This window comes from Pseudorasbora parva, chromosome 3, assembly GCF_024679245.1.
Source record: "Pseudorasbora parva isolate DD20220531a chromosome 3, ASM2467924v1, whole genome shotgun sequence".
NCBI lineage: Eukaryota > Metazoa > Chordata > Actinopteri > Cypriniformes > Gobionidae > Pseudorasbora > Pseudorasbora parva.
This window is the reverse complement of record NC_090174.1, coordinates 12,748,350-12,760,504: the sequence shown is the minus strand read 5'-3', so window position 1 is coordinate 12,760,504 and position 12,155 is coordinate 12,748,350. Positions and strand designations below refer to the sequence as shown.

The window sequence follows — 12,155 nt, the reverse complement described above, 5'->3', positions numbered from 1 at the left end:
AGAGGGCTGTGTTATGCTGTCAACATAGAGATTGTGTTCCTGGTCTTTTTCAGCCCTCATTCCTGCTTGCCATGAACGGCATGATTGTCCAGTATATGGCAAACAGGGCTTTGGTTGGCTTTCCTGTTTTGTCCGTAGTCTGTAAGAGACCAGTGTCTTTGGGCAGATGTGAAGGTGGTTTTCTGGAGTCCACAAAGTCTTAAGCGGTGTCTCTATTGAGTTAGGATTTGTATCTAACCAACACTGACCCCAAGACCGACCTGCAACTTGTCCGCTCTGTGGTTGACAAAGGCACCCATGATCAAGGTTGCAGGAAGAGGGTAGAGCCGCTTTTCTAGAACCCCACCAATGATACACCGGCTGTCCAACATTCCTAAAAAAACCCCCAAAAAAACATCAAAATTATTAACAGATTAACAGAGTTACATGTTAATAATTTTTACACAACTTATTTACACAAATTGAATCTTTAGGAATTTAAAGACTACTGACTTACTCAACAATGGCCGCAAGTGTTATATTCTGCAATATATGACAATACTACCATTCCAAAGTTTGAGGTTAGTTTTTTTTTCTAAAGAGAAATTATCCAGAGAGGATGAATTAAAGGATTAGTTCACCCAAAAATAAACATTCTGTCATTAATTCCTTACCCTTATGTCATTTCATACCCCTAAGACCTTCATTCATCTTTAGAACACAAAATGAGATATTTTTTATGATATCCGAGAGCTTTTTTTACGCCATTACCACTTTCAAGGCCAAGAAAGGTAGTAAAGACATTGTTAAAATAGTCCATGTGTCTCCAGTGGTTCAACCTTAGTATTATGAAGTGAAAAGAATACTTTTTGCGTGCAAAATTTTTTTTTAATTCAAAAATGTATTCTCTTCCGTGTCGGTCTCTAATGCTGTTCATGTTATAAACACAGTGCAGCACTTCTGGGTTCTACGTCAGAACGCCAGCTCAGTATTGGCCACTGATTGGCCAGCTATTGTGTCAGCATCGCACACATGTTGTGGTGTTTACATGAACAGCGGAGACTGACACGGAAGAGAAGAAATTGTTGAAAAGTTGTTATTTTTGTTTTTGTTTTTGAGCACAAAATTATTCTTGGTGCTTCATAATATTAAGGTTGAACCACTGTAGTCACATGCCCTGCGTCCCAATTCGCATACTATCCATCCTAAATAGTATACGAAAATAGAATTAGTATGTCCCAAATCGTAGTATGTTGAAAAGAGTATTCCAAAGATTCCCGGATGGTTTACTATTTCCGGTCCGAATTCACAGTATGGATCGATGGGCACTCTAACGGCTGATATTGCCCACAACCCATTGCGAGTTGGACGAGGATTCGATTAGAACTACAAACGCGGATAAAAAGCGTTAAAAAACTACAAACATGACGGATGTGCGAGTTCGATGGTTAAGTAGAGAAGTTTAGATAAAGGGGTTTGAGTGACCCTATCAATATTTAACCTGACAAAAATATATTTATTCAGTGTTGTCCACATTATATTTCACCTGCAGCAGCATTGTGAACTTTTGTAATGACATTTTTGGCCATTAACTTTTAAATGCATCATTATATTCAAACTGCAAACACATGAGGAGAGTCTCTGCATTAAAGACCCACAAATGGCAGATCAACGAGCGGCTACATTTCTCTCCGATACGGTAGGAGATTAAACTGAATGTGGAGGATTTGAACTGTGACGAATCTGACGATGATTGACAGGGCAGATAAACGGTGTCGGGATGCACGGAACTAAGCGACAGAGTCCGTTAAAGATGGCAAAGTAGTATGTCCCGAAGCTTGCATACTTTTCTGCTACACACTCAAAAGTATATACTTTTTCTTCACAAAAAGAGTACATACTTTTAGGACGTAGTATAAGTAGGCGAATTGGGAAGCAGCAAGGGACTATTTTAACGACTCAATGTACGATGTAATAACTTACTTTTGGTTCCGAAGATAAACAAAGGTCTTAGGGGTTTGGAACTACATGAGGGCGAGAAATTTTTGGTGATCTAACCTGTCAAATTGATCACAAGTGACATTAAAAAATTGTATAATGTTACAAAATATTTTAATTGTAAATAAACACTCTTCTTTGTGAAGAAACAAGCATTCTAGTGAAGAAATATTGTGCACTTCTAAATTAAGAAAAAAACTTAAAAACTTAAAACAATTCAAAGAAATTGAAAATATGTTGTCTATGTAGTTTTTGAATAGGATTTTTACTTCCTGAACACCACTGTTATGGTCTAGAACAGAGGTGTCCAATCCTGCTCCTGGAGGGCCACTGTCCTGCAGAGTTTAGCTTCAACCCCAATTAAACACACCTGTTCCAGCTACAGTAATCAAGGTCTTATAGAGGGAATGCATCGACGTCACTTTCCCCCCAGAACACACCCCCTCAGCCAGGGCTGAGTGGCAGAAGAGCTGCTGCGTGACCGCAGCTATTAGAGGAAAACGCGAGTATAATAATAATAATAATAATTCATTACATTTATATAGCGCTTTTTCTAGACACCCAAAGCGCTTTACATATAGAAGGGGGGAATCTCCTCATCCACCACCAATGTGCAGCATCCACCTGGATGATGCGACGGCAGCCATATTGCGCCAGAACGCCCACCACACACCAGCTGATTGGTGGAGAGGAGACAGAGTGATTAGGCCAATCAGGATATGGGGATTATTAGGAGGCCATGATGGACAGAGGCCAATGGGCAAATTTGGCCAGGATGCCGGGGTTACACCCCTACTCTTTATCGAAGGACATCCTGGGATATTTAACGACCACAGAGAGTCGGGACCTCGGTTTAACGTCTCATCCAAAGGACGGAAGTATAGCAAAGTATAGCGGAGTATAGCAAACAATTATCAGTTTAAACTAAAGGTTTGGCTCGATATAGTGGTCCTTACAACTACCACAGATTCAGTGATCTGTGGATAATGACATACAGCCAGGAATCGTGTTTTCCTGACATTTTTGAGCCTGATTTCAACATGATTATTTATAACTGTCAGTCATCACATTTTTCGAGTGAATCCCGCATGTATATGCAGATGGTTCAGTGTATTGAAGCGTGTATGAGGCCGCTTGTTACGAATGGAAAACAGAAGTTTTATGCAAATTCTGAATATATTATAGAACTATTAATAAAAAAATAAATAATAATTATATTGCCCAGACAGCGTGCAAAGAGTGCTCTCTTTATAATCACTAAAAGCGGTCACTTATTCAATAAACGCAATCTCACAGATTTCCGCAGTGAAGCTGGTATACAATGAAGCTCTTATTTTCCCAAAGTCTGTACTTTCAGCATGTTTTAACTGAACTCAGCGCCTGGACAAACACTCGAGCAGTGAGTGGATTCCAAGTTCAACACCTGTGATTGGCCAACTGTGTTGTATATATCTACAAACACGTCTGTGATTGACTACATTACTCACAGAGGCGAAAACAAGTTATATATGTAAATGTAATAATTTCACGATTGCAAATACAGATACATAGGATCATTTGCTCACTCCTTTTCCCTAGTAGTATGCTATTATTACGAATTCTTACGTAGGATTACAGATAACAGACAAGCAGCTATGGGCAGCGTTTCCCTCTAAAAGCAGAAGCAGCAGCAGCAGGTTGTTGGTTTGAGTGAGAAAATTGCACACTATCATCAAGTCCGTCTCAAGCTCGGAACAGCGATGTCTATTGGGTCCGTGGACAAGCCTCCCCCTACCCCCCCTCTGGCGCCGGGCCTGGTTTTGTGTGTTTTTGCTGCATTCACAGTGTAAACCAGTGCTGCCTCTCAGTCTTTCTGCCACTCAGCGGGGCGTAATCGCAGTCACGCCAGCTGACGGTAACATCACGTGCATTCCCTCTATTAGGCATACTAAATATTTCCAGACAGGTGTGTTGAGGCAAGTTGAAGCTAAAATCTGCAGGACAGTGGCCCTCCAGGACCGACTTTGGACACCCCTGGTCTCCAGGATACCCCTGGTCTAGAATGTGGACTATGAAAACCAAAACACAAATTTGAGTATGAGTAAATGGTTAAAACAGGCTTAAAAAGAGAATGGGTTCAAATATCCTGCCCTGCAAAGTCAAAAAGCTTTAACCACATATTTTGTCAAAATTCAAAATGAACTAAAATTGGGTCTTTTAGGATCAGTTTTGTGGCAAAAGGGAGATTGCTTGGCTCAACTATGCAAAGATTTAATAAAACAGAGTCAGAATTCATTTAACAAAAAAAGTTTTCTGAGTTCCAGTGTTGCTATAGTTACTGCACTTTGTGATATACACAATCAGGCATAACATTATGACTAGCATTGTGTTGGTCCCCCTTTTGCTGCCAAAACAGCCCTGACCCAGAGGCATGGACTCCACTAGAGTAGACCCCTGAAGGTGTGCTGTGGTATCTGACATCAAGATGTTAGTAGCAGATCTTTCAAGTCCTGTAAGTTGCGAGGTGAGGCCTCCATAGGTCAGGCTTGTTTGTTTAACAAATCCCACATTTGCTCCATTGGATTAAGATTTGAGGAATTTGGAGGCCAAGTTAACACCTCAAACTCATTGTTGTGCTCCTCAAACCATTCCTGAAACATTTTTGCTTTGTGTCATGGGTGCATTATCCTGCTGAAAGAGGCCACAGCCACCCGGGAATACTTTTTCCATGAAAGGGTGTACATGGTCTGAAATGATGCTTAGGTAGGTGGATGTGTCAAAATAACATCCACATGGATGGCAGGACCCAAGGTTTACCAGCAGAACATTGCCCAAAGCATCACACTGCCTCTGCCGGCTTGCCTTCTTCCCATAGTGCATCCTGGTGCCATGTGTTCCCCAGGAAAAAAAAGAAAAAGAACCTTCTTCCATTGCTCCGCGGTCCAGTTCAGATAGTCATGTGCCCATGGTTAACGCTTTCAGCGGTGGAAAGGGGTCAGCATGGGCACCCTGACTGGTCCGCAGCTATGCAGCACCATAAGCAATAAACTGTGATTCTGACACCTTTATATCAGAACCAGCATTAACTTCTTGAGCAATTTGAGCTACATCAGCTTATCTGTTTGATCGGACTACACGGGTCAGCCTTTGCTCCCCAGGTTCATCAGTGAGTCTTGGCCGCCCATGATCCTATCACTGGTTCACCAATGTTTCTTTCTTGGATCGCTTTTGATAGATACTGACCACTGCAGACCGGGAACACACCACAAGAGCTGCAATTTTGGAGATACTCTGACCCAGTCATCTAGCCATCACAATTTGTCAAACTTGCTCAAATCCTTACACTTTCCCATTTTTCCTGCTTTTAACATATCAACTTTGAGGACAAAATGTTCACTTGCTGCCTAATACAGCTACATCTAATAAACTTACAGATGCCGTGATGAAAAGATAATCAGTGTTTTTCACTTCACCTCATAATGTTATGCCTGGTCGGTGTATATTGCACTGTCAGTATATCTGCCCTTCATACCTCTGAAGACCATTTTAGCTTCAGGAAGTTCCATCTGGTAACCAAAAGAGAAGGTTGTCTCCTGGGTCCTAGTGCTTGCCTCAAACTCCACTCCCACCTGAATCTGCAGAGATGAATTAAAGCTTTACGAAACTATTGCCGTTTCTAGTAGTCATTCAAAAGTACAAACAAGAACGTATCTATCAATGCCAAACCTGTTTGTTGGCCCTGTGGTAGTAGCTAGCATGTGCACCTCCTTTACCAGCATTCAGTGTTGCAACCCAATTTTGCCCTAAGGCAGAAAAGATTTGGCATTTAAGCTTTACGTATCTTTGAGAAACATTGTACAAACAAATAGGATGAGTTACACTCATGAAGTATCTGTTTAGGTCTACTTACAACGTTATATAACAAATGGATGACCATTGAACTAAAGCAGAGGACCAATCTAACCTGAGTACTGGCCTGCCAGGGTAAGTATGCCTCCTTCTTCTGCTCGCCCTCGGTGGTACACCAGCTCTCCCCCCAGTACCAGCTGCGGGGATACGCTTTGAAGGAAGTGTGCAACCATGATAACTGTCACAAAAAAACAAAAAGCAAAGGCACAAACAGATAACAACATTAACTATGAAAAAAATGTAAGTTTTACATTTTTTGAAATGTGAGTAGGGCTGCCAGCTCTGTTCTCAGTGAAAAATAGCAGCTCAAAGAGGACACTTGCAAAGTGCTGACAGACATGACAGGGTAGGTTACTTTAGATATGAAAAAAATCTTAAATTCTGTAATTTCAAAATTCAAACAATAAATACCATTTTAGGGCGTGACGTTAAAGTGGTGTGACAGATCACTGTAGTCCCTCAGTTTATCCAGCATGTAAACCAATCGTCTATTCCTTTTTATTACTAGCTATACCTTGAATTAAACATGAATGAACCCCTGAAAATTTAATTGAGCATGGAAGCAAATTAAATCAAATTAAGTCCTGAAGATTGAATCAAGACTGGAATTAAAATTGTGAACACACACAAAGACCTGAATATTGAATCGTGATTGGAATCAAACTGTGTGAACACACAAAGACCTGAGGATTGAACTGAGATTGGAGTAGAATCGTGTGAACATGTACGAAGACCTGAAGATTGAATCGAGATTGGAATCAAAACGTGTTAAATTGTAAACACACGAAGACCCGAAGACTGAATCAAGATTAGAATCAAATCGTGTGAACATACAAAGACCTGAAGATTGAATCAAATTGTGCAAACATACAAAGTCCTGACTATTGAATCCAGACTGGCATAAAATCATGTCAACATACAAAGACTGAATCGAGATTAGAATTGAATCGTGTGAACATACAAAGACCTGAAGATTGAATCTAGACTAGAACTATATAATGTGAACAAATGAAGATTGAATCGAGATTGGAATTAAATCACGTGAACAAATGAAGACCTGAAGATTGAATAGAGATTGGAGTCAAATCGTGTGGACATATGAAGACCTGAAGATTCAAACCAGATTGGAATCAAATTGTGTGAACACACACTGGAAAAAATGCTTTTCTTACTTAGTATTTTTGTCCCGTTTCTAGTCCAAACATCTAAAAATTCTTAAAACAAGAAGTATTTACTAGACAAGCAAAAGTAATTGTCTTGTTTTGGGAAAAAATAACTAAAAAATAAGAGTTTCGCTTAAAATAAGCAAAATAATCTACCAATGGGGTAAGAAAAATTATCTTAATTCAAACAGAAAACAGGTTTATTTTGCTCACCCCATTGGCAGACTATTTATCTTATTTTAAGCAAAAACTTTCTTAATTTTTAGTTATGTTTCCCAATACAAGACAATCATTTTTACTTGTCTAGTAAATGTTTCTAAAATGTAAGATTTGTTTGGGGGATATTATAAGTAGAAACAAGACAAACATACTAAGTAAGAAAATAATTTTAATCTAGTTTTTAATCAAATTATGTGAATGCAGGAATACTCGAAAAGTGAATCAAGATTGGGATCTTGTGTCAATAGTGTCACTATCAGGTTGCTAAGTTTCTGAGTTTTATTTTGTTGCTATCTGATTGCTGAGGTGTTTGCAATGGTTGCCAGGACATTGCTAGGCAGTTACTAAAATGTTACTAGGTGTTTTTTCATTGACATGCAGTTGTAAGGTGTTCTGAGGGGTTGCCAGGGTGTTGCTAAGGTGTTCTAAATGGTTTTAATGTGTTGCTAGGCAATTGCTAGGGTGTTCTGAGTGGTTTTAATGTTTTGCTATTCTGTTGCTAAGGTGTTCTGAGGTGTTTTACTGCAGGGTTCACCGACATGCTCCTGGAGAGCTACCATCCAGCAGAGATTAGATCCAATCCAACCCAAATCAAGCATACCTGATCCAGCTATCAAGGTGTTCATGGTTACTAAAATTACATGAAGGTGTGTTGGAGCAGGGTTGCAACCAAAGTCTGCAGGAAGGTAACAGTTATGTGTTCCTGAACCACTTTGGCCTAAAATATTCACTTTAAGTACCCCTACATTTGTACAGTAATATTTTAATATTTTAACATTCGAATGTGTCACAGTTCTTTGATATCTGTAAATGGTCACATGGCATGCATTTCTTTTTAATTACAAACAGAATAATTTATTTTAGCATGTTTTATTTCAACAGGCTCTATTTTAAAATTATTTATAAATTATTTATTTTCCATAAAACTTTATCAACTTACAAACCAACAGCAGTTCTCTCAGGAAACAACGACACACAAATGACAAGAAATATATATACAAAATATTTTCTTTTTTTACAGAGGCAGGATGATTTTTAAGGAATTTAAAATGAGTGTGGTGCTACTCAATAAGTTTTGAAAATAAATGACTGCATATAACAATTTCCCTTCACGAGCAAACAAAATGACGTACAAGGGCAACCGCAGATAAACCTGTTCTGCATTGTGTTGTTCTAACTAATGCGCATTCCTGTGAGATCTATAAATCATTCTGTCTTCTGTCTTATTGAAGAACTCACACGATCATACCTGATTCCCTGAGAATGTCAGGGTTAGCCATAGTAATCGCTGCTGTGAAGTCACTGCCTCTATACTCCGTCTCAAACTGCCATGTGACAAATTGTGCCTGTTGAGTCTATAGAAGAATATAAAGTCAGCCAATATGGTGTTAAAAAGGGTTTCATTAAACTAAAGTAATATTGCATACTGATACTAACCTGAAATACTGCTTTAGCTCTTATTTTCTCACTCAGATGAAACAAAGAGTGTGCATTTAAGCTGCCAGAGGAGTCCATTTCACCAATAAGCATAGGCGAGTCCTTTATACAAACAGAAGATTGTTGATTGTAAGAGGGAGAAATTTAACTGATTGATCTTATCCAATACATTTATTCCCAACATACATAGTAATTAGTTTATTATTATTAAAACCTGTTCATTATTGCCCATAAAGATGCATTGCTTTTGAATTGTGTTCTAACCAAACTGGTAGCTTGTACTGCAGGTTTCTTATATACTCCATCATTGCATAACATGCTATAGGAGTTAAAAGCTAAAAATAACGAATGATTACTGTTAAACAAGTTACCTAACCCATACTTTGCAATTTGGAATGGCATTTAATTATCCAAAAATGTCAAAAGTCAGCATCAATCCATAATCATGTCTATATAAAGTAGGGAATGTTCTTTGTTCCTTCTGAAACAACATATCTATCAAAGAATCTTTGGCAGATTATTGACATATTTTTTGAGGATACATTTTTTATTAACACATTACAGATATTAAATAAGATCATAAACTCTCCTGTGAATAGAGATACATTGTCTTGATGAGCTATTTTATCCCCCCACCTACATAACAAAAAAAAGTCTTTCTCTTTATTTTTGTGTGTTTTCCCTCTCTCTCATACTATTATTATTTTATGTATCATATGTTTACTCTGTGTCCCTCGTACCAAATTAATTGTTCTTTTATTTGTTAAATTAATCTTTCAATGTATGTTGGTGGCTTGTTATATGTCAATTTGTTATTTGCTGTTACTTTAAGATTTAATTAAAAAAGGATCCATTTTCTATTTTACTTTTATTTTTTATTTACTTTTATTTTAGTCTCATGCATGAAGCGCAATTCTAAATATGCGGCACTCAAGTTAAAATAAGTTCAGAAAGCGCATCTCTAGATTTCACTGCGCAAAAACGCATTCTGTTGGAATAGACTTACTGACCCCACACTTTTTAACGGTATCTTGTATATTCTTGCATACTCAAGTGCCTTGAGAAGCTATATAAAAATTAAGTTTGTTATTATTGTTTTTATTACTGTACACCTAATTCAGCACAAAACACAAATCTAATTTTCCTGCCATCTATATCAAAAGTGCTGAATTTCTCAGCGTTTAATATGTGAAAGCATAGCTGCTTAACTAATATATACAGTCAAACCAAAAATTATTCAGACACCAGATATATTATTTTACTAGTGGGTGCAGGACGTTATAGTTCATTTATGTAAGTGAGGATAGCAAAATTAAGTAAACTGTGACATGTTACACCCAAAAATGTATCACTAAAATTGATTTTAAAAAAGTTGGGAGAGTTGGTGGAGAGGAGACAGTGATTAAGCCAATCAGTGTATTGGGATTATTAGGAGGCCATGATGGACAGAGGACAATGGGCAAATTTGGTCAGGATGCCGGGGTTACACCTCTACTCTTTATTGAAGGACATCTTGGGATTTTTAATGACCACAGAGAGTCAGGACCTCGGTTTAACGTCTCATCTGAAGGACGGATATAATAATACAACATACAAAACAAATATTGACGAACCTGGCCAAAACATACTGTACCTCTTGCCAATTATTTTTGATAGAGGATGTTAAATCCCCTAACCTCAGCTGTCATTCTACAGAAAACCACATTAACAGGAACAGATGCAAGACAAAAGAACTGAGCATGATCCAGATCTGTCAGATTCTTACCGTTTCTTTGCTGTCAGTGTCTGATTGTAGATGCTCAGCGTGAAAGCGATAACTGGACGGAGCAACAGCACTGAGGTGAAACGTGTGACTGACCTGAGGAAAGAATAAACACGAGTGCATTCGTTGAGAGGATATTTAGTGCTAAACTGTGCTGAAAATGTGCACTATGTGCACTGCCTGAATAGTGTCATAAATTAACCATATGTATGAACAAACCTTGAAAAAACTGCTGAGGGTCTTATTTATCACCAGTTTTACACCTTCAATCTGCTGTGGAAATACATCTAGATGCACAAGCAAATAAAGTTACTTCTACCAGACATGTAATGACATTTATGAAAATCAACAGATAGAAAAGAATATCTGACCTTTGCAGTTGCGGTGCAAACCATCAAAGCTTCCTGGGTTAGGCAGCCGTCCATCTCTCCTATCCCACCGTGACAAGGGTCTATCTTGTGGAAAGGGGGAGTTCTGGCGCCCTGGCCGGGTTGACAAGGCCAGCACACTGCCCATGGGAACCCACAAGCCAAATGAGAAGACCACACTTTCAACCTGATGAGAGACAACAGCAATTTGACATGCTAATTTACAACTACTACTACTAATAATAATAATAATCAATATATATATATATATATATATATATATATATATATATATATATATATATATATATATATATATATATATAACATTGGATATATAAAACATAAAAAATTACAATATTGGCCACATTCCACAAAAATAATACATGAAAAAATAAGGGGGGGGGGGGTATAATTTTGAACTCTGCAATTACACTAATCAATAATGATAATAACGATTGATCTGCACATTTGTTAATGCATTTGAGCTCGTTAATAATCGTGCATTTACTTGCATTACTTACGCTGAATAAACGTGGGTTGAGCAGTTACAGTATGCCGAAATTATATCCTGAAATCATACTAAAATGCAAGCTTTTGCATGCGGTGACCGCTGGAAGAGAGTAAGGTGAAAGGATGCTGAGGGATGTAGAGACAACTCAACTACAGACTCTAGCGGCGGAACCAGCTGATCAGTGCAGTCATTTAAAGAAGAGCAGCTATGAAACACCTCCGTGCAGAAACATACTGCTGTTCATTTTGCACTTCTTTTACTGGCTATGATTCTGCACACCGCTGAAAACACGACATTTGAATAATTGATAAACGTGTTCGCAACGCTGCCTTATTAGCATAATAAATTGTTGTGATAGAATACAATGTAGGCTCTCCCAATAATAAACCACCTTAAATAAGATATTTTGACGTCATGGTGCACGCACATTTGGGTTCCGCCTGCAAGTCAAGATGAGAGGTATGACTCATTTATGCTACTCGGCTCTTTTGAACAGTTCGTTTCAATGAACTAAATCAGTCGTCATCACATGGTCCCGACGTGACCATGGACGTGACATGGCACATTGCAGTGAAAATATTCCAAGCCTTGTTGAAAGATATCTGATTTTCAATTGTATATTGAGTCTCCAATGCATTGATAACAATAAATGCAGAGATGCAATTTTATTCGCTAAAGAGTTGATGCTACTTGAAATGCATGCTGCTTTATTACTTATTGGTTTATTTATTTATTCTCTTTACCTCTATTTAAATCAATATTACTTATAGCCTATATTTTTTTTCTTTCTTGTTCTTTCACATGTATTGTAAACCTAATCCTATTAA

The 12,155-nt window shown here is 38.1% G+C and overlaps 1 protein-coding gene across 1 annotated transcript; it reads right to left on the bottom strand.

Annotated features, from left to right (window-relative positions):
• Positions 1-233: 233 nt before the first annotated feature.
• On the bottom strand, positions 234-11,599 carry si:dkey-71l1.1 (uncharacterized protein LOC569883 homolog). The gene is made up of 10 exons (XM_067437827.1): positions 11,339-11,599; positions 10,818-11,001; positions 10,666-10,733; positions 10,450-10,542; positions 8,685-8,786; positions 8,497-8,602; positions 5,921-6,043; positions 5,683-5,759; positions 5,489-5,591; positions 234-373 (listed from the first exon to the last, which is right to left on the bottom strand). Exons 2-10 carry the CDS (start codon positions 10,960-10,962, stop codon positions 234-236), a joined length of 957 nt encoding a protein of 318 aa, XP_067293928.1. The 5' UTR covers positions 10,963-11,001; positions 11,339-11,599.
• Between the last annotated feature and the right edge of the window lie 556 nt (positions 11,600-12,155).

Coding starts and splice junctions, on each gene's coding strand:
- si:dkey-71l1.1 (XM_067437827.1), bottom strand. CDS start 10,962: ATGGGCAGTGTGCTGGCCTTGTCAACCCGGCCAGGGCGCCAGAACTCC. Junction 10,543..10,665: donor CCCTCAGCAGTTTTTTCAAG/GTTTGTTCATAC, acceptor TTCTTTCCTCAG/GTCAGTCACACGTTTCACCT. Junction 8,787..10,449: donor ACACTGACAGCAAAGAAACG/GTAAGAATCTGA, acceptor GTTTGTATAAAG/GACTCGCCTATGCTTATTGG.